At 45.1% G+C, this 27,491-nt stretch overlaps 1 protein-coding gene across 1 annotated transcript in view; it reads right to left on the minus strand.

The window, feature by feature from the left end:
- Nucleotides 1-1,360: 1,360 nt before the first annotated feature.
- LOC143973986 (annexin A1-like) overlaps nt 1,361-27,491 on the minus strand; it is a 35,347-nt gene continuing 9,216 nt past the window's right edge. The window contains exons 4-13 of the mRNA XM_077474935.1: nt 26,393-26,487; nt 19,866-19,979; nt 19,218-19,308; nt 17,674-17,753; nt 14,583-14,639; nt 14,367-14,460; nt 11,936-12,031; nt 11,194-11,252; nt 4,911-5,033; nt 1,361-1,565 (exon numbers count right to left, since the gene is read on the minus strand). Coding sequence (XP_077331061.1) covers nt 1,503-1,565; nt 4,911-5,033; nt 11,194-11,252; nt 11,936-12,031; nt 14,367-14,460; nt 14,583-14,639; nt 17,674-17,753; nt 19,218-19,308; nt 19,866-19,979; nt 26,393-26,487 — 872 coding nt within the window. The 3' untranslated portion in view covers nt 1,361-1,502. The remainder of the gene's footprint in view (nt 1,566-4,910; nt 5,034-11,193; nt 11,253-11,935; nt 12,032-14,366; nt 14,461-14,582; nt 14,640-17,673; nt 17,754-19,217; nt 19,309-19,865; nt 19,980-26,392; nt 26,488-27,491) is intronic.

The raw sequence follows: 27,491 nt of genomic DNA on the forward strand, positions 1-27,491 counted from the left end.
TGGCCTGAACTGGCTGCCCTCAGTTGCATTGCTCCACAAGCTCACTTCAGCCAGTCCTTCCTCCCAGTGCTGCTGCATCAACTTGACAAAAACCTAATGGGGGCCTCCCCCCCACAGACCACTGAACGCCAAGTTTGCCCCCCCCCTAGGTGCTGTATGTACTTAATGACAGGCACTGATTTAGCACCTGACACATGGCTCAACCATGGGTGCAGTGTGTCAGCACAGTGCTGCCCTACGCAGTGACCACATTGCATACATGGATGATATGGCACTGTGTGCTACACGTTGTAGCAGCCCAGACTATGAGCCTCAGCTATATTTGGTCATCACCCACCATCCCCACCCCTTGTTTACAAACCAGCTGTCAGACTGGGAATTCATTATTCACATTTATACAAATGCGGTAGAAGGACATTGGTGCAGTTTCAGCTCATCTGTGTAGTCTTGCCAACAGAGATCTACAGGGCTTCACAACCAAATTGACAATGGATTTAAATATTGGTTCTCTTAGCCCTTTCCCACCCTGGCATTTCTTTAACTGGTTCTTTATGTGCAGGGGGAATGATTGACCAATCATGTGACCACTAGCTGTCACATGACCAGAATGTCAATACTAGACACAGTGATGCTCAGTCATTGTACTGGGAGCACAGTCACTGTGTGGGCATTAAAGCCCACCAGTGGCAGCCTGTCCCTCTCGCCACCCCTTTCATGCTAGGCATGAATATATCCACTGTATAATCTGTGGCAACCCCATATTCATATGTCTAGCCCCTATCAGGACACTGGGCACATACATTACAGCAGCCAGGTTTTTTTTGAAGCACCCGATTTGAGCCAGAGGCACAACACATCGAATACTGATCCTCCTCCCAGCCAGGAAGCAGGTATGAAACCAGTTTCTTTTGGCCAAAAGACATTAGGCAATCCTACTGGACTCCTCTCTGCTCCTCCTGGCACTAGGAGATGCACCAGAGAGGACACCGAAGCATCTTTCCCCGATTTCCCTGAGCCTGCCACGCTTTTGGATTCCAATAAGCCCCCATGAGGCAAGATGTGGATTTAGAAGCCCTTGTCCTCAACATGCACACATTTGCTAGAGAAGTCAGGCAAGGTACCCTCAACCCTGTGGCCTTGTATGGTTCCCTTTTACTGACCAGCTGAGCTACATGCTTAAATAAGGCTCCGATATGGGGGGGGGGGGGGGGGGTGCTTTCCCCCCCTCCATGTGGGTTCACCTTTAAGTGCATACCAGAGCCTCAGGTTTTTTTTCTGGGGATATGCATTTGGTGCATCACATCCTTCTCTATATGAAGAAAAAAAAAAAACATGTGCAGCAAAGAAATGGGACACTATGTACATAAACAAATTTATTACATATGCGATTTATGCTTATAGTGACTTGCAATTTTTTGGCCATTGAAATTTTTCCATAGAAATATAAAATGCAGTACTTCCAGCAAACCAGTCTTCTACAGATTTTACTAATGAAATGCTTTCTAGTAGTCGGGGCCACAAAGGCTCAACATAATGGTTTCATAGTCTCCTTTCAGTTTTTCTTCCTGTAAATGTAAAGAGTGTATTATGGTATGTGTATTAACAGTGGAATGTGATATTGCAAAAAACTTTACATATCAATGTATATTGGATTATAATCTCACTAAATCATTCACTTCCAGTGTTTTCTAGGTGAACATGGAGATAAACAGGGATAAATGAATGCAGAAACAAGGTCACACGATAAGGGTTTTGGATTCCTCAGGGTCTAGTCTATATTCAAGCTGTGATAAGAATTCTGTGGGTTACAGGGAAATGTTGATATAACTACTGTATGGAAGACAGTTCAACCCAAATGAAAAATGTATACATGTGAGCGAATCATACCAGCCCCAAAACTGAGGACTATGCCACTATACTGATGGCAAAGATGTACCAATCATACTTGATGCTACTAAAACCATTTAGGAATGCCATGAGCATCAAGCTGCTTGAAGGCAATGTGAAGATTTGCTCTTTGCAGAGAAGCTGGTACGTTGCCTGAGGCAGAAGCTTAAGCTCCAGTTTATAGCCCCTGGATATAATGTTCTAGACCCAAGCATCGGAGGCGCCTTTGCTCTTGTTGGCCACCAATTGTGGTGAGAACTGGTTCCCCAACTTGGCAGGTTTGAGGACCAAGTCTTGCAGAAGATATGCATTCTAGACAGTCTTTAAGCTGGAGGGCTGAGAGAAATGAAAGGAAATCTAGATTCAGAGTCAGACCTACTAGCACAAGCTCTTGTTTGGGGGGGGGGGGGGGGGGGTGCAAAATGTACTCTTGCCACCGGTGATCTTCTTGATACAATAATTTTAAAGACAAGAATAAACCTCCCATTAACCACTTGCTTACTGGGCACTTAAACCCCCCTCCTGCCCAGACCAATTTTCAGCGCTGATGCACTTTGAATTGCGCAGGCATACAACAACACTGTACCCAAATGAAATTTTATCATTTTTTTCCCCACAAATAGAGCTTTCTTTTGGTGGTATTTAATTACAGCTGGGAGTTGTATTTTTTGCTAAACAAAAAAAAATACACATGTTTAATAGTTTGTTATAAAATTTTGCAAACAGGTAATTTTTCTCCTTCCTTGAAGTGCACTGATAAGGCGGCACTGCTGGGTAGCACTGGCAGGGCTGGCCGTGATCAGGACCGATGTCCCGATCACGGCCGCCGGTGATCGGCTCTTTTCTCCTCGCGCTGTCAGCATGAGGAGGAATAATAGCCGATTACCGGCTCGTTGTATCACATGATCAGCTGATCATGTGGTAAGGGGGGGGGGGGGGGTCGGGATCGACCCCTTGCTCGGATCCGTGATCAGGCGAGTGACTCGCCGATCACAGAGCACGCCGCGCGCACGGGACAACGTCAATAGAAGTCGTCCCGGCAAAGGAGGTCCGCGCTGTAGCTGTCATTTGGCTATAGCGTGGGTCTCTACTGGTTAAAGACAACCACAAAACCAGTTTCTTACATGTGAGCTTGGCAGAACATTTTAGCCACACAGTCCTCATGAATCAAGAGAAGGCCCATGCTGGAGATCTGGTGAAGCAAGACTCAGGCTATCCACGCAGTAGCTCAAGTTCATAGGTAGGAGCTTCAGTTGCTGGAGAACTGAAGGGTCCACCAGTGTCCCAAGCTATGGATTTGGGCCAAACAGCTAGGGTTTGACAGAGGAACAGGCAGCAGCCATGGGTTACATGGAAGAGAAAATAAGGCATTAAATCGTTATTTCAGCCTTTTGTCCACAGCCAATACAGAGCAAGACTGTAGAAGTGGATACTCCTAAAAGTATAGAGACAACTGGGATGCCACATTTGTTCCAGAATTTAATCCTTGCAGATTTGAGGTGCTCAACAGAACAGATCAAAAACAGCCTTTCACTAGCCGACATTAAAAATGAATTGCACATGCCACAACCAGCACCGGAGATTTAACAAGTTTGTAAGCTACAATCATTGCACTGACTCAGTCGGTCAGAGCAGTAGTTGATATGGACTTAAAAATCAGTTTGAAGGAAATAAAAAAATAAAAATAAATTTGGGTTATGTGAAGACTGAAGTTGTGAACCACTGAGCTATGGCATAGAATTTTCTCTTTTGCCCTCTACAAGATGTAAAGATAATCTAAGTCTATGTTGCAACTGTAGATGGGACAGATGCAGCTGTTGCCCTATGTTGTTTTGATTACCACTTACAAAAGGATTTGGGGAAAAAAATAAATAAAAAAAACACCTACTACAGCACTCAATGAGCACATTTGGGAGGGGGGGGGGGGGGGGGGATGTGCCCTAGTACCTTAATATGCAAAGTGTGAAGGGAAACATTTTCTGCTTAAAATTAAAGTTATAAAATTGACGTGACCCTTAAATATTTTGTCACAGCTTAAAATCCAAGGTGTAAGCACACCAATGGAAACCACTTACCTAAAAAAAGTTAAGAGCAGATCTACTGGTGAACAGTACAGACAAGCAGTGGGACACACTGAACCACTACATGTCCAGATATTGGCAATCGCAAGCAGGTGCTTCGAATAGTTTTTTCAGGGTTTTGTAGCCAAAATATTCCCCACCTCAAAAAAAGGGGCCCAGATTATATATTCCTGTGCATGATCTGACTGCATTTTGTGTTAGTCAGTCATTTGTTCAACTTCATATCTTTAAGAATGTAGTTTACAGTTATTCAACTTGGCCTGGTCTGACATTACTTGAAGACAACTTTAAAAAAGGGATGCATGCAGGTATGGTATGTCACAAAACATGGCTTGAATAAAAAGGGACAAGATAAACTACAAAGGTCCAACCTGCAGTGAAGCCATTTGGAGAAGGTCTTATTGCCCTGGCCAATGACTACTGTACTTGTCTGCAAGAGCAACTAGGCATGGAAGCACAGGGCATCCTATGGACCCAGCTGGGATGTTGGAATGAGGCCTTGGAAGAAGCACAGGTTTAATACAAAACAGATGTGACAAGGAGCAAGGTTATTGGGATGATGCAGTTTGGTACAGGTGCAGCAGGCCCTGGTATACAAATGCTGCAGAATACAGGGAGAAGCATTATGAAGTATATTAAAAAGGAATATGGTGTGCATAGAGTAATGAGTAACTAATAATTGGAGTGAAGTACTGTACATAGGTTGGGCCACGATTACAATGTATACTTGTGGTGAAGCATTGCTTTAGTTGGAGTGGGACATGCAAACATCAGCCTTGTTCTCAAAAGGCTTGCTGAGGCTGTCTAACACTAGTGTCTTCTCTGGGTGCAGCAAGCCCCACTTACAAGCTGCCATGTCACTTACTCTGGAGGTGTTTGTAAACCTGAAAAAAGGAACTGGAATGCCATGGATAGCTAGATGTTGAAAGAACCTATACCAACCTTAATAGCCTGGCGCAGGGATTTTCCATACAGCTTCTTATAGTGATATTTGATCTCTTTTAGGTCAATTTCATTTCGAGATACCAGCAGCCTGATTAAGTCTTTATGCCTGGTTCCAGATCCCTAAGAAAGAGGGAAAAAACCGGAGTTAGACTTACCGGTAACTCTTTTTCTAGGAGTCTTCCAGGACAGCCTTTGAGATATAGGGCTCCTCCCTCCGGGACAGGAAACACGTCAAGCCAATTAAATAAAAGGTGTGGTCCTCCAGGCCCTCCTCAGTTTTACTCCAAGAACCGCCGGGAGGCTCTGAAAGACATAACACACTAACAATCATGTTAATACACATCCTCACCACTTAGTCCAATTTAAACAACTTTGGGTGGGAAGCCAGGCTGTCCTGGAAGACTCCTAGAAAAAGAGTTACCGGTAAGTCTAACTCCGGTTTTCTCATATCGTCTTCCAGGACAGCCTTTGAGATGATAAGCAAGGAGCTCACCTTGTCAGGGCGGGACCACTGCCTGGAGGACCTTACGTCCAAAAGTCTGCTCTTTATCAGACCATAAATCCAGACGGTAATGTCTTGCGAACGTTGAGTAGCTGGACCACGTTGCTGCTTTGCAGATCTCCTCCGGAGAGGCTCCAGCCCTCTCTGCCCATGATGCGGAAACCGCCCTTGTAGAGTGTGCCTTAACTAAGGGTGCCTGCTTCCCCTCTAACTCATAGGCTTTAACTATCGCCATTCGTATCCACCTGGCGATAGACGCTTTGGACGCCTTGCAGCCCTTGCGGGCGCCCGAAAAATTAACAAAAAGTGAGTCTGACTTCCTGAAGACCTTAGTGGCTTCTAAAAAAAATCAATAGACTTCTCCTGACGTCTAACAAACTTAAAGATCTCGCCTCATCCTTGTCTGAGGTTGAGAAAAAAGTTGGCAAAATAATATCCTGTGTCCTATGAAAAGTGGACACCACTTTAGGAAGAAAACTAGGATCAGTCTTAAGTACTACCCTGTCCTCTAAGATTAACAGAAATGGCTCTCTGACCGAGAGCGCTTGTAGATCACTGACCCTTCTAGCTGACGTGATCGCTATCAAAAATACAGTCTTTAGTACAATCCACTTAAGTGAAGCCCCCTCTAATGGTTCAAATGGATCTTGGGTCAGAGCTCTAAGAACCAAGGCCAAATCCCAAGTAGGACAGGACTTCATTCTCACAGGCCTGGATCTAGATAGAGCCTTGAAGAAGTTCCTGACAAATGGATTCTGCTGAAGGGAGGACTGAAGGAAAACACTTAAGGCCGCCACCTGTACCTTTAGAGTGCTGATAGATAGGCCCAGTTCTACCCCTGCCTGTAGAAAATCTAGGACTGCCGGGACCCCGGGACTTGCAATCCCCTGTTCTCGCAACCAGGAATTAAACCTCTTTCCTACCTTGGCGTAAATTGCCCTAGTAACAGGTTTACGGCATTCTAACAAGGTCCTAATCACTCTCTCTGAGAAACCCTGTGACCTTAAGATTTGTTCCTCAGATACCAGGCCGCAAGCTTGAGCCTCTCTATCTGAGGGCACAGGATCGGCCCCTGGGAAAGTAAGTCCTCCCTGACTGGTAGAAACAGCGGAGGATGTACGGCCAATCTCTTTATGCTGGCAAACCAGGGTCTCCTTGGCCAAAAAGGAGCTACTAAAATGAGGTCCGTAGTTTCCGAACGGAACTTCTGCAGAACCTCCGCCACCATCCTTACGGGAGGAAAGGCGTAACACAGGCCAAACATCCATGGATTGGCAAGGGCGTCTATCCCCCTGGCCCGATCCTGTGGGTGAACCGAAAAAAATTGTGTCACCTTCCTGTTGCCTTCTGTTGCAAATAGGTCTATTTCTGGCCTTCCCCAGCATGACACGATCTCCTCGAACACTTCCTTGTTGAGGGCCCACTCGTCCTGACCTATCTTCTGGCGACTGAGAAAGTCGGCCAGGAAATTCTGGGTTCCCTTTAGGTGAATGGCTGATATTGAGGACAAATTCTTCTCTGCCCAGCAGAAGATTTTGTCCGCAATTACCTGCAGTGCAGGGCTTCTGGTTCCCCCTTGCTTGTTCAGGTAGGCTACTGCTGTCACATTGTCTGAGCGAACTTGCAGATCCCTGCCATGTAACCGGGACTGGAATGTTTCTATAGCTTTCCAGACTGCCAGAAGTTCCTTCTGGTTTGAGGAACGACCTGTCTCTAGGTTCGACCAGGAACCCTGGGCTAAGGTTCCCTCTAGGTGGGCACCCCAACCCAGCGCACTGGCATCGGTCGTGACCACCACCGTAGCTTGTGGGGACCAGGGAAGACCCCTGTCTAGGTTGACCTGGGCCCGCCACCACCAAAGAGACCTCCTGACTGCCGAGGATAGGGGCATAACCTGATCCAGGCTCTCCTGCCTGCCATCCCAATAACGGAGCATGAGTCTTTGTAAAGGACGCTGATGATGTCTTGCCCAGGCCACCGCTGGAAAGCATGATGTCATCAACCCTAGGACTCTCATCACCTCCCTGATCTGGGCTTCCCGACCAGATTGAAGCTGGGCTACCGCCTGCTCTAGCTTGCCGATCTTCTCCTCCGGAAGAAATACTCTCATTTCCACTGAAGAAATCCTGTATCCTAAATACAGGACCTCCTGTGAGGGGGTCAGCTGGGATTTTTCCTGGTTTATCAGCCACCCCAGTGAGCGCAGGAAAACCAAGGCCTCCTGTATGTCCCTCTGCAGCTGTTGGGCCGACTGGGCTATGAACAGTAGATCGTCCAGATATGGGATCACTGTTATAGCCTTGAGCCTTAATGGGGCCAGTGCCTCTGCCAGAACTTTTGTAAAGACTCTTGGTGAGGCTGAAAGCCCGAAGGGGAGAGCTCGAAACTGGAGGTGTAACACCCCCGTGTTCAACCTCACCGCCAACCTGAGAAATCTCTGAGATTCCGGATGAATCGGGATATGCAAATATGCATCCCTGAGATCCACTGTGGCCATGTGACAGCCCTGAAACAGGAATTTGGTTACCGAGAAGATTGACTCCATCCGGAACCGCTTGTATTTTATAAATCTGTTCAGGGGACGGAGATTCAGTATTAACCTGAACTTCCCCGAAGGTTTCTTTACCACGAATACGTGGGAGTAAACCCCCAAGCCTCGCTCCTCCTGAGGTACCTGCACCATTACTTCTTGGTCCACCAGATCCCCCAGAAGAAGAGCCAAAGCCTCTGCTTTCTCTTGGTCCCTTGGTAACCTTGTTACTTGAAAGTTCGGGAGGGGAACTGAACCAAACTCCAACCTGTAGCCGTTCCTTACAAGATCTCGAATGAACGGACTTTCGGTTGAAGCTTCCCACTGTGGGAGGAACTTCCCCAGTCTTCCTCCCACCGGGACGCAGGAGTCACTGGGTTTTAGGGGAGGGTTGAGGAGGATTGAATAAGATACCTCCTCTGCCTCTTCCCTTGTGACCCGTCCAATGCTTTTTGGGGCGAACCTCCCTTTCCTGCAGGTTTTGCTGCCTGGGGCTTCGAAAAAGGCGTTTCCCTTCAGGTCTCTTTTTCCTTTCTGGGAAAGCTTTCTTCCTATCCTGCGTGCGCTCTAACGCCTCTTGCAGGCCGGGCCCAAACAAATGGTCCCCTGAAAAGGGTAATCCACACAACTTTAGTTTTGAAGCTGTGTCTCCTGACCAGGTCTTAAGCCAAACGGCCCTTCTGGCAGCGTTCACTAGTGCTGCTGATCTAGCAGCCAGTTTGACTGATTCTGCCGAGGCATCCGCTAAAAAGCCCACCGCTTTAAACAGTAGCGGAAAGGACTTCAACAGCTGTTGCCTAGAAGTACCTGCAGAAATATGCGATTGTAACTGTGTAAGCCAACACTCCAAGTTTCTGGCCACACAGGTAGCTGCTAGGGCCGGTTTAAGCCCGATGGAAGAGGCATCCCAGGCTCTTGAGCAGCAGATCTCCCCTCTTATCCATAGGGTCCCTGAGTGAACCCATATCATCAAAGGCCAAATCTGTCTTCTTAGAGACCTTAGCCAAGGGAGCGTCTAATTTGGGAACCTTGTTCCAGGGATGCATCGCATCCGATTCAAAAGGGAACCTCCTTCTAAGGCTACCTGAAAAAAATTGCCTTTTTTCCGGTTGTTCCCACTCCAGCAGAATCGCCTCCACTAGCGACTTATGGACGGGGAATACCCTGTCTTTCATTACACTCGACCCTTGATACATCATGTCGTGTTTTGAAAGCTGGACCTGTTCTTCTCTGATCTCTAAGGTGTCATATATAGCCTTGAGGAGGTCACCCACATCATCCAAAGACAGCTTGTATCTGGCTGATCTAATGGCCTCTTCCTCCCCCTCAGATTCTGAAGTAGACTCTGTCCTAGAGGAGGCTAATGACCTGGATAACCTCTCCCTATCCACCTCCTCCTCCTGACTTGGTTCGGATAAGGAAGGCATACTCACGGCTCTGGGTAAAGAGACAGAAGGACCCTGCATCCTATCCATCATGTTTTTAAAAGATTGGAAGGTGGATGCAATCTCATCCTTTACGGATGTTAAAACATTGTGACAAGCTGCCACCGAGTCCTCTTTTACCAGGCTACTGACACAATCTGGGCAAAGCGGCTTCTCCCAACCGGTGCCTAACTTAGCCCCACACACGGCACATTTCCTTCTGGGTAAAGGTATCTGGGCTCTGTCCTGTTTAACCTAAAAACAAAGAAAAACAGGGTCCCATTAAAATACCACCCCTGACCACACCACTGTGCTTCTAGGGTCTGTTTAGGAAGTGCCCCCCTTCACCAGCAGGTTCTCCACCCCGGGAAGGTGCTACGGGTCAGAGTGACCCCCCACCCCCCAGTGTAAGTCCTGGTCTGCCCTCACCAAGCTTACCTGAGAGGTACTGGAGCCTGTTGAACCGGAGTCCACCTGCACAACCGCACTCTCCATGGTTCCTGTGTATCACTCAGTCTCTCTGAGCCTTCACACTGCTCCAGGCAACCCTGTAGTCACACCGCCGCGCCCAAAGGACTGGAACGGGTCCTGCGGCGCCCCCTGATGACGCGAATCCGGCGGAAGTGCGTCTCTCCCACTTCCGTACGCCAGAGCGCAAAAACTCCGCCCCGACGCCGTGCGTTCTTACGAACGTACCGCTCACAGTACCCGAACGCCGGTCGGTAGAGCGAACGTCTCCCGCCGCCTCCGACCGACAGGTACGAGCGGTTAGCGCTCCGAGGGGGAGATTGCCGCGTATCGGGGTCCCGTTCTCTCCGAACGTTTAAATGGCAGCGGGGACTGAAAGCTACCCTCTCCTCCCTTCGTTCGGACCGAGGGGTGCTAAGGGCCAGGTCCATCAAGGCGCTCTCCCCAGGTAAAACCCCTGAGAAGGAGCTCCCCTTACCAGTTCCAAGACGTGCTCCTTCCCGTCCGGCAGGAAACACAAAAACTGAGGAGGGCCTGGAGGACCACACCTTTTATTTAATTGGCTTGACGTGTTTCCTGTCCCGGAGGGAGGAGCCCTATATCTCAAAGGCTGTCCTGGAAGACGATATGAGAAAAAATAAAAATAAAAAATAGAAGTAGACCATTTGAAAGGGATATTGCTAAAGAATGCAATAAACACATTTACATGAAAGTTTATACTTTTTATATGCCAATCAATATGAAAATGAAAGCAAAATCCTTTTAAAGTGCCTCTCCTTATATTGCAATGCAACTTAAATAGATACCAGGCATTAAATGCCTTCATCTACCATTTCTTATCTAGTACCCCCTGGAGACTCCAAACCCAGCAAGCTTTTTATGAAACATCCAACTAAATCTTGGATCTCTTTAAAATCTGCATACCAGCACACCTGTCAGGGGAATGTCAATGGCACGTTGAAGCCAGATATAAGTTTGCACAATTTGTCTCCTTCAATGTACATTAAAAGAAACCTGAACAGAGATAAACATAGGTTGCCTGCTTCTGAAAATGCTAGTTACCTGGCAGTCATATCCTTTGGCTTACATAAAGTTAAAAACCCTAAATAATGCATTCACAAGTTTAGGTTTGTTCTGTGTCAGTTATTTAGAAAGCCAGGCAACTAGCATTTTCAGGACACCCCAGAAATGTTTTTCCAGAACACTTTACATCAGTAAACACGTCTACAGCCCCATTGCCATTTTGGTTGGGACCACAAAGTAATCCATCCCTAAATAAATGTTGGCGCACATTAGGACATCAGCAATTGTTAATTTCTGGATTCTGGCCTTTATTGTAAGCAGTAATAAACGTACCTTCATTGCCAAGTAGAATCTTTCAGCAAAATAAGCCGGTTTGCATGATGCAACCTTCACTGCAAAGTGATACAATAGTTAGAAATCCATAAAAGGGTTACCTTTTCATTGGCAAGAACACATGCAGTCAATGTATGCAGAGTTTTCACAAAAAACAGTTTTAGCCTTGGATCAGCTGTTTTTGTGATTGGTGGCAATCAGACCAAGTTTACTTTTGAGGCAGTTAAATACAAAGTGCACAAAAATCTGCAATTCCGATCAACACACATGTTTTTGGGGAATCTTAACCGCCATCTCATATGCATTTAACCACACCAAACCTGAGTGGAATTTAAATGGTCTCAAAAACAAAAAAATGAAAAAAAAGTAGAAGAAATGCTGCGGCAATACAAGGATGCTAAAATAGTTTTGTAGGATTAGAGTCAGGTGTATGATTAACAAAGTTATACCACTTAGGTGCTACTAATCAATTTAATATGTAGATTGAAACAGTCATTAATCCAAACAGCTGTGTAGGAGGCTTAAATATGGGTGAGGAACAGCCAAACTTACCAAGATGAGAGGTTGTGTTAGAGTTTCACAGGTCATACACCATGGCAAGACAAGTTATACATTTAGCTGGGGTTGAATACTTTAAAAACACCCAGGTTTACAATACATGTTTAAAATCAAACAATGCCACTTCTATTGTCTGCTCATAGCACATGCGGCATTTGTACCCCAATGATAGAAAATCACTTACCAAGGGATATCAGTGTGCTTTCAATGTCTCCCTTCAGTTCAAGATCTATAGCCTTAGACATATCATTTTTGCTGTAGGAACGATACCTGGTGAAAACTAGAAGAAAGCAGAAAATTGTATGAGTGATATCTGCAGACTAGATATTCCACCAATATCACAATTCTGACACTGAAGGTGTCACAATGTTTCAGATTACAATAAAACTGTTTCATGGTACATTACAGCATTCAACTAAAAATGCTCTATATTAAAGTGCCTATGTCATGTGATGAGCATGACTAGTTCAAGACAAAGCCATGATACAAGCTAATGGAACATTCTTTAAACCTTTATGCCAGTGTGCAAGGCAGTGTCAGATCCAGCACATAGGTTTAATATACCTAGTGTTCGGATTGCCAAAGTTATTCTAGATTAGCATAGGCATAGAAACAAACGGTCAGGGAAAAGACTGACTTGACTAGATCTCCTCCGTCCCAGTACACAGCTTTGGCCTGTGGCATCACAGGCTCTGGGCGCTGTGAACAGCCTGAGCCACGATGACATCACTCCCATGCATGAACCACCGGTAACAGCACACTAGCTGAAACAGGAAGAACGTGGCATTGCTTCAGTGCCGATGACATCGACATGCTAATACAGGGGATATTGTCTCAACCATGTAGATTTAGGAGATATCCGGGGTAGCTACAGTAAGCCTCATAGGCTTACCTGTAGTGAAAAGGGGATTGTAAGGGTTTACAACCACACACACACACACACCTGTATAAACAGGCTGTACCATTTGCCTAAACCAGTCTATAGATTAGCCTTTTCTTTCAACCATACAGGTCAGAAAACAATCGGCATTGCTGGCTATAGCCTGCAGCACTGAAAAATCTGACAGGGCGATTGTACAGAAGTACATTGGTAGATTGACTTCTATACAGTGCCCATACATTAGTAAAAATAAAAAACGTGATCTCGGTTCAACCCCCCTGACCATCTCTATTGCAGAGTTTGCAGATTCTGTCATAAGTGCAGAGACTTATCTGCTCACACAGCTCTGAAAAACAGAGTGCCAAGTTTTCAACAAGAAACATTGTAACCAACTCCTCCCTCTTAGATCAAAGGGATAAAACTTCTGTGTGGAAAAAAAAAATCCAGGCAGTTTTTAAAAACGTGTAAATGCAGGAAGTTTAACCAGTCTAAATCTTTCTAACTTAAAAGAAGTGTCAATCAATATTTTGGGCTAGAAAATTACTTGGACCCCCAAACATTTTAGCAGAGACCTTAGGAAATAAAAATGTCAATTGTTGCAATATTTTATGTCACACTATTTGCCCAGCGGTCTTTCAAACACAATTTTTGGGGGAAAAAAAAAAAAAAAAAAACACACCAGTTAGCCCAGTTTGTTTTACTTTGAATGTTATGCCGCGAGAATAGTGATCCAAGCAAAATTAAAAAAATTCTCATTTTAGCCAAAAAAGTGCAGCTCTGCCATACATGGGTCAAAATTTGGCTGGTCTGCTGAACCAACCAACTTTTGATCCATGTATGGCTGGCTTTACACTTCATACCTCTCTCCATGCAAGTCTATTATTCAGTTTTCAGATTGCAAATTACACCAAAATACACAGAACAGTTAGAGGGAGAGCCTATAATCTGTATATGAAATAGAATTCTGAAAATCTAGATACAAGTAATTTCTCCAGTGCCAAGACAAGGTCACCCAATGCCAAGGGGCAAAGATGACAAACTGAGCCTCCCTCATATGCAGGCTTAGGAGGATCCTACCCCCAGTAGTCATCCGCTTGTCAATAGGAATATTCTTATTCGTGTGGACTCATTGCAAGAACAGAGGCTGTACATGGGAGACCCCTGTATCAGAGGAGGCATTAAAAACACTCAAGCATAAAACCTGAGTTCACAGACGGGGTGAGCATACATTATACATGTGAGAAATCCTTGGGTATTAATATTGGGCAAGGCCTGCATGAGAACCACATCTATTAGGTCTACTGTGACTTTTTTGGCATGGCGTTTGGTGAATTCTAATGTGCATTTTTGTATCAATTTTATTTGTGAAATTTCTTATTTGGGGGTCTCCCTTCTGATACTGCACTACATGATTGATACACAGTTGTCTGTTTGTATTGTTTTGTAATTATATTCATTTGGAATGTATTGTGCCATGAATATTTATTGGTTTTACCTGGCTCTACTGCTCCAAGCGCTTTCATCTGACAGGAGTGTTGATGCAGCTGTCAATACTCCTGTCAGCTATATAGTCAGCATGGAAGTGCCCCCATCCTTGCAGTATACAATTGTGCCCAGGGGAGCTGCCCCTCCTGCCCACCAGTTGTCCCAGCCCTGGATTTCAGAACCTACTGGTAAACAATACAATCACAACTCAATTTGCATTCACTGAAAGGATTCTAGTTTTGGCCTCTACCTTTGTAAAGCTGGGGAAAGCTCCTTGAAGTGAGAATATTTATGAAAACTCCTGTATCTGTTCCTTTGCGCTTTTCTCCTGCTTCATAAAGAGCCTGCAAAAGCAAAAAAAAAAAAATTTTTTTCAACAAATCAGATCTACTGTACAGGCAAAACACTAAAATTTAAAAAAAAAAAAAAAAAAAAAAAAAAAATGGATCAGTGGCCACTTTATTACCCTGGCATCGTTGTCAGCCTGCTCATCATTCAGAGGTGCACTTTCATTGCGTTCACCCTAGAAAGTGTAAAACAAAATTTGAATGCAAGTGCATGTACAACATGGAACCACGTGATTTAAACATAATGTGGTACAGCTTCCGTTAAAATATGTACACGTTTGAACATAATTTCAACGACTTGGGTAAAAATTAGGGATGAGGTATATGACTGACATGTAATTTTTAACTACTATTCATGAGCTTGTATATAGTCTTACAATTGATGGCAGACTTTTTTGGTCTGTATTGAAAGGATTTATAGATCTAATGTTTACATTTACTTAGCACCTTGTTTCTCACACTATTGGGTTCATTCTAATGCAGTCAGGCTCTGTGGGACTGCCTGCTTGTTTGAACCTGGGAGCTGCGATGCGCACCTTGAGCCCTCCCTCTACCCATTGTGGTGCGTGTGCGTATCCCAATGCGCATTGGCGCCATGCATGACAGCCACTTTTGGAGCATCATGGCACTGGAGTGGCTTTTATATCTTGGCCACTCTGCAAGGCAATACGTGTGCACCAATCAAGGACAGCTATTTGTTGTTAGTCCTTTCAGGTTCTCTTGGACATACAATCAACACCTGTATCATGGTTTTTAGTGCCCACCTAAGGGCATCATTCTGGAAGCTTTTTCCCCATCCCATCTTACTGGCTTGGTAGGTCTTGATCACTACTTTTATTACACAATATATTCACTCCCTTCTGCACTTTACTATGTCTACAAGATTCTGGTTTACCTCCTGTTTCTCCAATAGGAACACTTGCATGGTGGGTTCATGCAACACTTACCATACACCATGGTGTTATGCCTTCTGTGCACCAAGGTTATGGTTCATCTGCAGCACCATCTACCCACTGTTACCATTTCTACATATGGTTATGGAATATGCATTTCCATGTTAACAGCTACAGTGAACACATACTGTTATAGGCATTACTCTGCATCAGAGTATAACATGGAGCTCCATATTCCTTTGGGGCTATGCTTAGGTCTATGTGTGCCTTTTTCCAGCTCCCAGGACAAACTCAGTATAAAATATATATATATATATACATATACACACACATATATATATATATATATACACACATACATACATATACACACACACTAAAATGGGTGATGTGATCATTTATATAGAGAGTCCTGCAGCCATACACCCCTGAAGGGGGGGAGGGGGGGGTCAGCGGAGGGACGGCATGACAGGTGCAGGACAGCCCTGTCGCCGTTTTAATTAGTAGCCCCGGGGGCCGCTTTAAGAGGAGGGGTCAGGTGGAGCTGAGGGGCAGAGCTATGGCATGGTACGAGATAGCGGCGTACCATGCTTCCACTCGGAGAGCGGAGGAGGAATCGATTCCCACCCACCCTCCCTGGTTTATGACGAGTGTGTTATGTTGGGGGTTATAGGGGTGGGTTGCAGGCGGCGCTTGGGGATTTTTGAGTAGGAAAGGGGAGGATTTCAGGTAGAAAAGACTGTTGTACCCATCCATGGGATGGGGGTGGTTAATGTACTTTCGGGTTAAGAGTTGTTAACCTGGAAGGGTTAAAAGGGGTAGGTCACTGATGGTTTGGGTATAGCCTCCGAAGACAGGGGATACCATCTGGGAGGTCAAGAGGTCAAAAGTGGGAAGTCATTCGCAGTGACCAGTGTGTTATGCTGGTACCCATGACTCGTTTAAAGGCTGGGAAGGTTTACATTTGAAAGTTATTTATGGTATTTTATTAAACTAGATACATTTTTGTTAATAAATTAAGGCCAGTTGGCCATTTACTCCATACCTTGTCCGTGGTTTATTAAAGGTGGGGGATCAGGTTTTGGAGGCGGGTGTGTCATGGGTAGGAGGTTACGGATACACATCTAGGGGGGCTTAAGTCCTTACAAAATGTCAAGTCATGTGACTCATTTAAAGTCCCAAGTTCACACTGCATGGATGCAGAAAAGCCATTGGTAAGTTTTCACAAGCATTCTGCCTAATTGACATTTGTTCCCCTATAGCAGGGGTCTCCAAACTTTGGAACAAAAAGGGCCAGACTATGGCCATTAGGAGTAGAAAAGGCCCAATAGGGGAATTAAACAACAACTTGTCTTTGGTTTTAGGAGGAATAGTGCCCCCCATCAATTGGTGTTAGTGAGAGGAATCATGCCCCATTGTTATTGTCAATAGAAAGGCCAGTGAGCTGAAATTAAATGCTGCAGAGCTCAATGAGAGCTGATTGGAGGAAAGGGACACCTCCTTCACACATGAACAGATGTGAGGCCGTCAAGCTGGAGGTCCCTCACTTTTAACCTCGGTGTCAGGAAAACTTGTAAAAAAGGACTCTTGCTGAGGGGAATAAGGCAGCAGACACTTTGTGCTCTGGGATTGAGAGACACTATAGAGGGATATGCTTTGTTCTCATTTGTCTGAGGTTTACAACCACTTTAAAAAGGTGGGCATAATCCGACACTGGTAAAGCACTGTTCCTGTGTGTCCTTATATCTACTGCAGCGTGCAATTTTGGCTCCATCAGAAAAACTAGAAGCCCCTTTAATCAGTTTTGCATTACAATCATATCCTAATCACGTTTGACTTAAAGAGTTTGTTACCCAGCATTGCCTGCTGTACCATGTACGAGAAAGTATCCTGTTCCCCTTGTATTGCTCCCTTTAGAATTCCTGGCATACCTGCCAGTCCCTCTGCTTGCCAATTAAAATTAAAATTTCCTATTAAAAATTGACCATACCTTAGTCAGTGCTGCTGGGAACTCAGTGTGCTCGCCAACACTGATCAGACTTTTCCTGACATGTGCACACACACTGGGAAGATCAGTGTACTGCTGCTTCTCCCACCACCAGCTCTTATGCAGCCAAGAGGGAAGATACTCATGTACAAGGCAGAGGGGGTTAGGATTTCTATTTTTCTTATATCTATACAAAAAGGTTTTTTATTTCCATGTTAAACTTAATGGGTTGTAATAGTTTACAAGTCACTTGTAATATCCACATACCTTGTCAATGTACATACAAAAAGCAATACATACCAATCTGATTAGCATAAAATGCACAAATACCTTAATGAGTGCTAGAAGGGCTTTTTGGAAGTCTCCAGATGTGTCAGAAGCAACATCTTTTGCAAGTTCCTTCTTAAAATCTGATTGAGGGGGGAAACAAAGACACCTTGCTTAATGCAACCAGCTGTGCCCCAATTTAATCCAACATGCAGAAGCTAGTCTTAAGAGTCAATTTATTCTACCCATTTGCACACTTTGATGATTTTGTTTACCCAATTTGTCATGGAAGGGACAGTGCTTCACAAGAAAACATCTTGCAATATTTTGCAATTGGTTGGGGTAAAAGCCTAATAGTTATACTAAAGTTTAGTAATGGCTCCCCAGTTAACAGGCAAGGAGCACACAGTGGATCCCTTGACACGCACGCATCATACAGCCATGTAACTTATAGCTGGTTAAAGATTTCAGGTGCATCTCAACATAAAGGTGTGCCAAGTATCAGGGCTCATTTACAAAGGCAACCAAAAAACACTCTAAAAGCAACACCACTAATATACATGTGATGCCTTACAGCACAACCCACAGTAACCTATTACAATGCATTGTGATGTAAACAAACTTGCAGTGTCTGTTCATTCATGTGCATTAACAGGCCATTTGTTTGTGCAACGCCAACAAAATTACATGCAAGAGGACTTTTACAAGCTTTTCTAAAAATGCAGCCACAGGAAGAGACCCTTGCTTTTGGTTTGGAAGCAATGGTCTTCCTGCAGGAGGTTTGACAGCCCCTGCTGGGACTCTGATCAGCAGAGCATTCATGTTGCTGATTGCAGAGCTGTAGACTCCTTCAATGAAACCACAACTTCCCCGTCAAGGTTAAGAGCTCCTTTCCCCATGCTGGAAAGGGACATTATTTTCTGCTCTGGTTAATCTTTAAAGAAAAATGTGGGGCTTTGCATGCATGCCATGTGCGTCAAAGCAAACGTATTTGGCATAATTAAAACCAAGAGTTCAATTATGCTTTAAATATAATATATTTAATACAGGTGACCAGCAAGGCCCAAATAATCCTTAGACTCCTCAATCCCTATATAGAATTGCCACAAAGTGTTTCACATGCTAATTTTTTGTAACTTAATTTAGTAAATGTATATTTTGATTTAAGTCTTTCCACACTGCTAAACAGATTGGCCCTATATAGTATATCCAGATTGAAACTCAAATTCTACAGGTTTCTTGTAAGCAACAAATCTTAAAAGCTTTAGCTTTGTAATTGTATACCAAAATGCTGTACTTTATAGTAAGCACACTATTTAACCTGTAAATGCACACTGGAACATATAAAATTAAAGTCAGTCAAAAGCTTTGCGTTTTAGGCTGGCAAGATTTCAGATGCTCACATTTCATAACCAATCCCTTTCATGAAAAAATTAAAAAGGGGTCTGGTTTCTTGCAGTGGAGGTGAAAAAATAAAAATCACCACTTTTGAATGGAATTAACCTGCAAGGTTTTAGAATAGATAGTGCCAGATCATAAACAGCATTTGCCAACAACTTCTATTTCAACAATTCAACAGTATGGATTTTACTAATAACTTTGCCTACCTTCTTTGTAAACCTTATTAATTTCTCTGATCTCACGATTGTCCCGCGATACAAGAATTTCAATTAAAGTACTTTCATCTGTTCCAAGTCCCTAAAGAAAAAAATTAAATAAAAAAAATAAATAAAAAATATGTGGCGGACCTTTTGTTCATATACTCATGAACTGAAAAATATACCAAGTTCAGTGTGATTTGCAATTTGGAGTAGAACAAGACCATCTAACCAAAGTTTCCATTAGCTATCAAAAGTCATCTGAATGTGTATTCTGGGATGGTTGTGCGTTAACTACTCAAAATTTCTCACGTTCATCCAAATATATGTGGAGCCTTTACCAGGAGCACCAGCACCCATGCCAACATTAGATTACCTATTATGGTGGGGAAAAAAAAAAAAACACAAGAGCACTCTACAAAGTGTACATACTGTAAGGGCCCTTTTGCACCACATGTTTATAATGGATGCTTCTGCCATGCGTTTGAGTTTAATGCACACTTTTGTTTGCATGTAAGGGCAGTGTCAAAGCAACTTACAGATTTTTCTTCAATGCTACAGATGGTCACACACACACACACGAACTGCTTATCCATCATGAACACATTGGTATGCTACATGCATTTTCACTTTTAATACATGCTATTGTGTCGTTACCTTGACGGCATTCTTCAGGCAATGTGCATCATACTGGGCTGGGGTTTTCATCAATGCCAAAACTACTTCCTCCAAGTTGCTTGAGAGTGCCTTTTTCAATGCATCATCTAAACTCTGCAAGACATTAAATATGTTACAAAAAAATAAATAAAAAAGTGATCTTATAGCCAAAATGAATCTCTAGATTTCTTATAATGATCACCAGTTGTATCCGATTACATCAAGACTTCTTGTCGTCCTGAGCCAAGTACACATCAGCTGGCTTGAGATTCTTTAGTTTGTGAAACATTGTGGCAGCAAGGAGCTTCAAAATGTTAAAATGCCTGCCATTCACTGGCTTATACATGTCATTTTTACATGAGTATTACAGTATGTACAGTCATGATACACAGTTCATATTATGGTGATCAGACATCTAGCAAAGCTATAACCCAATATATAGGCTCAATATAAAAAGCCTGACCTTTAAAAAGGCTCTTAAAATAGCTAGTGAAGCCTTGCCTTACATACACAAAGTATAAATGGAGTTTAAAAATTAAGATGGCGTCTTTAAGCCAAGGTTACAAGCGTCAGAAGAACAAAGTACTAGCAATTCCTAACACTTGTTTTATCTTTTAGCACTAAAGTACAGTTCACAAAACGTGAAAAAGACTCAGTTAGACTTACCGGTGACGGTATTTCTAAGAGCCTTTCAGGACAACCCCGGAGAGAGTAGCTCCACCTTGCAATCAGGAAACACATGCCCACTTTAAAAACACCTCCTCCTCCTCCATGGCTTCAGTTATTGTGGCCTTCCGACGCTGGAAAACAAAGCACAGAAAGCACAACACCATGGTAGAACTTAATACATTTACTAAGCATAACCTAGGGAGGGAAGTAACGGTTGTCCTGAAAGGCTCTTAGAAATACCGTCACCGGTAAGTCTAACTGAGTCTTTCTCAAATCGCCTTTCAGGACAACCCCGGAGAGGATAACCGAGAAACTTACCCTAGGGCGGGACTACTGCCTGCAGTACCTTCCTGCCGAAGGCCTGATCTGCTGCAGACAGTAGATCTAACCGGTAATGCCGGAGAAATGTCGAATAACTGGACCAAGTGGCAGCCTTGCAGATTTGTTCAGGCGTGGCACCGGCCCTTTCAGCCCAGGAAACTGCCGTGGATCTAGTAGAGTGGGCAGCAATACCTGAGGGAGGTATTTCTCCTTTTGCTTTATAGGCTTCTGTTATAGCCAACTTAAGCCACCTACCCAGCGTACTTTTAGAAGCTTTCTCCCCCTTGCGTGATCCAGAAAATATCACAAAGAGGGCGTTTGATTTTCTAAATTCTTTAGTAACTTTCAGAAACTGTAAAAGACATCTTCTCACATCCAATGTGTGAAAAACTTCCTCTCCTGCATTTGCTGGGCTTGCAGAGAATGTAGGTAACACTATTTCCTGTGATCGATGGAAAGTTGAGGATACTTTCGGTAGGAATGCTGGATCCGTCCTCAGTACCACCCTGTCCTGATAAATTCTAAGGAAGGGTTCTGTAATAGCTAGAGCTTGGAGCTCGCTGACTCTCCTGGCCGAGGTGATGGCCACCAAAAAGATTGTTTTTAAAACCACCTTCTGTAAAGAAGCTTCTTGTAAGGGTTCAAACGGTGCTCCCGAGAGACCCTGTAAAACTGTAGACAAATCCCAACTGGGAAAGTCTTTAAGGGCTACTGGTCTATTTCGAGCAAGAGCCCTAAAAAATCTAGAAATTAAAGTTTCTTTAGATAAAGTCTTTTCAAAGAAAACTGATAAGGCAGCCACCTGAGTCTTCAGGGTACTGGCTGCGAGACCCTTCTCCATTCCTTCATGGAGAAACTCCAAGACGGACACCGTGCTCTTGACCTTGAGTTCTCTAGAACTGCACCAGGAGTTGAACTTTTTCCAGACCTTCATGTAAATTGCCTGTGTAACTGCCTTCCTACTGGACAGCAGGGTCTTTACTACTTTATCTGAGAGACCTTTAGCCTTTAACAGGTCCTCCTCAGAAACCAGGCGGTTAGCTGCAGGAGTTCCACTTCTGGATGACTTACTGTCCCCTGGGATAACAGATCTTTTCTGAGTGGTAACCTCCATGGGGGCTTCGAGGCTAGGTTTCGAAGACCCGCGAACCAGGGTCTTTTTGGCCAAAAAGGAGTGACTAGTATTAAGTCTGTCCTTTCTTCCCTGAATTTCCTCAGTACTAGTGGAATTAGAGGAAAGGGGGGAAAGGCATAGCACAGCTGGTAATGCCAGGGGTGAGCGAATGCATCCAACCCTATTGCTGCATCTCCTCGGTGAAGAGAAAAGAATCTGTCCACCTTTGAGTTCTGCTGGCTGGCAAAAAGGTCTACCTGAGGAACCCCCCAGGCCTCGGAGATCATCAGGAACACTTCCTGATTCAGACTCCATTCTGCCTCTAGCAATTTGCGCCTGCTTAGGAGGTCCGCAAACAAATTCTGAGAGCCCTTCAGATGCACTGCCGATAGTGAGGCTGTGTTCTGTTCTGCCCAGGCTAACAACAGATTGGCCAGCTCCATCAAGCTCCTGCTTCTGGTTCCCCCTTGCTTCATAATGTAGGTAACCGCTGTTGTGTTGTCTGACAACACCTGAACATGGTGGCCTCTCAAACTCTGCTGAAATGCCACTAAACCCAGAAAGATCGCCTTCAACTCCCTCCAGTTGGATGATCTTTGAGCTTCCTGTTTGGACCAGACCCCCTGAGATGTCTGACCATCCAGATGGGCTCCCCAGCCCCAGGCACTTGCGTCTGTAGTAAGGCGCTTGTCCACAGGAAAGGTCCACACCAGGCCCCTTGAGAGGTTTGCCTGGTCTCTCCACCACCAAAGAGCCCTTTTCGTCTTTGACGAAATTTTTAGCTGTTTTTCCAAAGGATCCTGATGGGACCAGCTTGACAGAACCTCCCTCTGAAGGGGTCTGGAATGGAACCTGGCCCACTGAACAGCCGGGATTGCTGCCGTAAGCAGGCCCAGAACTGCCATAGCCATCCTGACTGAGACTGTCTGGTTGCTCTGTATCCGCTGTACAGCTAGCTGTAACTTTTCCTGTTTTTCCAACGGCAGGAAAACTTTCTGGAGAATCGAATTTAATGTATACCCCAGAAATTTCATTTCCTGTGAGGGGGTCAGGATTGACTTCTCTAGGTTTAGAAGCCATCCCAGGCCCTCGAGGTGAGACTGGGCCCTCTGGAGATTGACTAGGACCTGCTCCCTGGAGTCTGCAAAAAACAAAAGGTCGTCCAGATAAGGAACAACTGGAATCCCCTTCAATTTCAGGGGTTCCAAAGCCTCTGCCATAATCTTCGTAAAGACCCTGGGAGAGGACGAGAGTCCGAACGGCAGAGCCCTGAATTGGAGGTGCCATACCGAACTCCCTACCTTCAATGCCAGGCGCAGGAACTGCTGCGATGCCTGATGAATTGGTATATGAAGGTAGGCATCCCTTAGGTCCAGGGATGCCATGAAGCATTCTGGGGTCAACAGCTTTGTGATGGAGAAAATTGTATCCATCCTGAAATGTTTGTACCGAATGAACCTGTTCAGGAATTTCAGATTCAGGATTAGACGGTACTTCCCTGAGGGTTTTTTCACCAGAAAAATATGTGAATAAAAACCCCCGCCCTGCTGGCTTACTGGGACTTGAATCAGAACCTCTTGCTGTATCAGCTCCTGTAACAACAGCTTCATTGCAGAGGCCTTCTCCTGATCCCTTGGCAATGTTGTCACATAAAACCTGCTCGGGGGTGGTTCTGAAAACTCCAACCTGTACCCCTGATCGACAACGCTCTTCACGAACAGATTTGGAGACAGCCTGTCCCATTGTTCGCGAAAAGCTGACAGTCTCCCCCCCACTGGGGAGATATTGTCACTTGTTCTTAGGGGACTGCTCTGGGGGAGATCTAAAGAGGACTCCACCCCTGCCTTTGCCCTTCTGTGAACCCCATCTGCTCTTGTGCTCCTGGTCTTTTTTATGGGACTGCTGAAAAGCACGAAAATTCTTTTTAGCCATCTGCTTTTTCTTAACTGGAAAAGCCTTCTTTTTATCGGCTGTTCTATCCAGCACAGACTCTAAATCAGGACCAAAGAGCAAGTCACCCGAGAAGGGAAGACCACACAGCTTGACCTTAGAGGCAGTGTCCCCAGACCATGTTTTCAGCCAAACTGCTCTCCTGGCTGAATTTACAAGAGCCGAAGACCTAGCGGCCAGTTTAACTGATTCTGCTGATGCATCCGCCATGTATTTGACTGCATTCAGGATCAGTGGAAAGGACTCTAAGAGATCCTTGCGGGGTGTCCCCGCCTCAATATGGCTCTTCAGCTTCTCTACCCAACATTCCAGATTCCTGGCCACCACCGTAGCTGCCATTGCTGGTTTTAGACTGACTGACGCAGCATCCCAAGCTTTTTTAAGGATGGAGTCAGCTTTTTTGTCCATTGGGTCTTTAAGGATCCCCATATCTTCAAAGGCTAGATCCGTTCGTCTGGATACCTGCGAGAAAGCTGCATCGACTCTGGGTTTCTTATTCCAAACCTCTGAGTCCTTATCTTCGAAGGGAAACCTTCTTTTGAGAGCTTTAGAGAAGAAAGGGGCTTTTTCTGGGTCCTTCCACTCCTTTCCCACTGAGTCTGAGAGGACCCTGTGGACAGGAAAAACTCGCCGTTTTGTTTCGTCCAACCCCTGGTACATTTTGTCATGAACTGACAGTTGTACTCTTTCTTCCTGAATTTCTAGAGTAGTGTAGATTGCTTTTAAAATATCATCTACTTCCTCTAGTGATAGCTTGAATTTGGAGCCCCTGCTATCTTCTTCCTCTTCCTCCTCCTCAGAATCCCTGAAGGAGATGAGAGTACTACCCCCTTCGTCTCCAGACTCTTCAGTTTCCACCTGTCTGGATGACGACGCCCTGGGGCTGGGCGGTAAGTTCTGAGGCTCGGTCTGTGCGGGAGGGTTTTGTATCAGGATGGACTTGACTGAACTCAAAGAGTTTGTCAGCTCTTTAACCGAAGAAAACAAATCCTTATATTGTTGAGATGTTTCCTCTTCCACCAATTCTCTGATACAATTTCTGCACATTGCCTTCTGCCATGAATCTCTGAGGGGGGTTTTGCAGGAAGGACATTTTCTCTGACCTGGTCTAGCTTTTCCTAGTGATTTTTCCTGAAACGACATACAGGTTTAATTCACTAAAAGCTCTCAACAACCAGTTGCTTAACACCAAGCCAGTGCAGAGACCCACCACCAAACAGACCTACTAGTGAGACCCCAGAACTAGGCTGCAAAAGGTCAGAGCGAAGTCCACCTCTGACCTGCAGCGACAGGCCCCCAAGAGGGGGGAACAAACAAAGACATACCCACAGTAAAGCAGAGGGTGCCAGTGCACCTTACGTACCTGGGCTGGACCGGTGCTGGGGGCGCCTGTCTCCGCCATAGCTGGCTTGCACTCTTCCATCGTTTGAGTGAGGCAGCTATTTTACAAACAGCTCTCATTTTAAATTTTCCCGGCCGCCGCGTCATCAAGGCCGGCCGGAAGCGGAAGCACACGGTCACCTGACCCGCCCCATGACCCCTGCGTTCCAGGCGCTGAACCACGGCGCCACGCCCCCTCAGAGCGCCCGTGCGTCACCGTGAACGACGCCGTCGCCGCCCGGGACCCGGCGCCGAAAACGGAGCCATGCCGCTGACCTGCAGCGGCCTCCGCCAGCAACAGAGCCCTCCCTGCGCTAACAAGCGGACACCGGGCACCCGACGCCGGCACTCCGAGGGTCCTTACTCCCGTGAGATGGCGGGACCAGGAGCTCCAGGAGTCCTCTCCCCGTGGAGATGCTGCTGGGGGTCAAAGAGAAACAACCTGCAACAAAAGGTAAGCCTTACTCCCCTGCAGAGAGTGTAGCTCTCCCTGGTTCAGGCACATGCTTCCTCCAAGGAGGAAACACAATAACTGAAGCCATGGAGGAGGAGGAGGTGTTTTTAAAGTGGGCATGTGTTTCCTGATTGCAAGGTGGAGCTACTCTCTCCGGGGTTGTCCTGAAAGGCGATTTGAGAAAATGCTCTTTACCTAGCATCTTCATTTGTAGTAGGTGGTTGCTGGAGATTTCCACTATATGATAACAGTGTAGTCACAATAGGTAGGCGCAAGTGGAGTTAGGATTCCTTACAAACCAAGAGGTTGTATTTGCTCAAAACTAGAACCTTTATATTCAGAGCAACCCCTCGTTTCTCTCACTAACCCCACCCTGTCTATGGAGACTACCATTCCATTAAGACTATTTTATTGGCAGATTACCAGGGCTTGAAGGTGACCAATGCCAACACATTAATCTGACCACAGCGGAGTTAACATTTCAAAAGATCTTGCCAGTCACAGATCATAGAAGGGTTTCTAAACAGTGTTACATAAATATGGGTACTAGTGACAATTGTCACTTGACCAGATATTCTCCTTCCATAGCCTGCAATTGTAGCATGACCCATAAAATGTTATGATTCATGTTTCTTATACCTTTCCTGTCTGTTGTTGATAAGCTGCTTTGATTTGCTGGCGTTCACCGTTTGTCCTTTTGGTCAGGATATCAATGATAGTGCCTTCATCCACCCCTGTGATAACAAAAAATAAAAAATTCAGCAAGTCTTTTACTGAAAAGAATGGAATATACACATGACCAGAATGGTTGACAACAGGATTAAAGCAGGACCTGCTTTCAAAGATTTCAAAAAGCAGCAAGACTAAGATTAGGGATATGACTTGCTTCCCTCTAAAGCTGAGTACACATGAAGCAAAATGGGACCAGCCAAAAAAAAACACATGCTCCTTATACTCACTGTGGAACCCAAGTGGTTAATACTCTGCAGTGTAAAAAGGCCGTTTGATCCCATCTTCCTTCCACAGTCCCCAATCCACCTGACAGTACAGAGCCTTGGGGGCACTCTGCACATGCCAAGTTTATTGCTAGAGGTTTTTGGGAGGGTGCATGTGATCAGCACAGGGCCAATCAGCATTGTCCAGACAGAGGGTCAGGTGTCATGCAGCCTCAGGACAGTTAGAGAATGAAAACTCCTACAAACTGGTAGAAGTCACAAGACTGCTATATACTGCTGAGAAAAGTTTAGCAGTTTATATTTACCTAAATAATTGCATTTCTACACTCTGCACTGTGTAAGACCAGATAGTGAATGCAGGGTCCTGTTTAGTAAAACTTTAAACCTGCTCCCATCCCCTTTGTCACCTGTACCAACTACCCTGTTTAGAAGATAGATTCCTATTCTTAACTGGTCCGCTCCCAGCCAACAATGGATGCTCCATAGTAAGGCTATGGGTGACGTGACTGCCTTGGCATTCCATTCATTGTTGACACTTTTCTGTCCCCTGAAGCTGGCTGCTGGGCAAATCACGTGACCAGCCCAAAGTGCTCTGAGACTAGGCAAGTATATGCCTCCATTCACAGGGTAGTTAGGTGGGAGTAAGCCAATTTAAGGTTCAGGTTTGTTTTCAAACTCAAAACCTGCCTAGGTGGATGCAGCATCAAGCCGATGCCACATCTGTCCCCCATTGGCTCTCCAAGATTGAGCAGAGCGATCAAAGACTGCTGAGCAGAGAGCTG

Source organism: Lithobates pipiens, unplaced genomic scaffold, assembly GCF_037356315.1.
Source record: "Lithobates pipiens isolate NorthernLeopardFrog02 unplaced genomic scaffold, aLitPip1_a1.2 Scaffold_13, whole genome shotgun sequence".
Taxonomy (NCBI): Eukaryota; Metazoa; Chordata; class Amphibia; order Anura; family Ranidae; genus Lithobates; species Lithobates pipiens.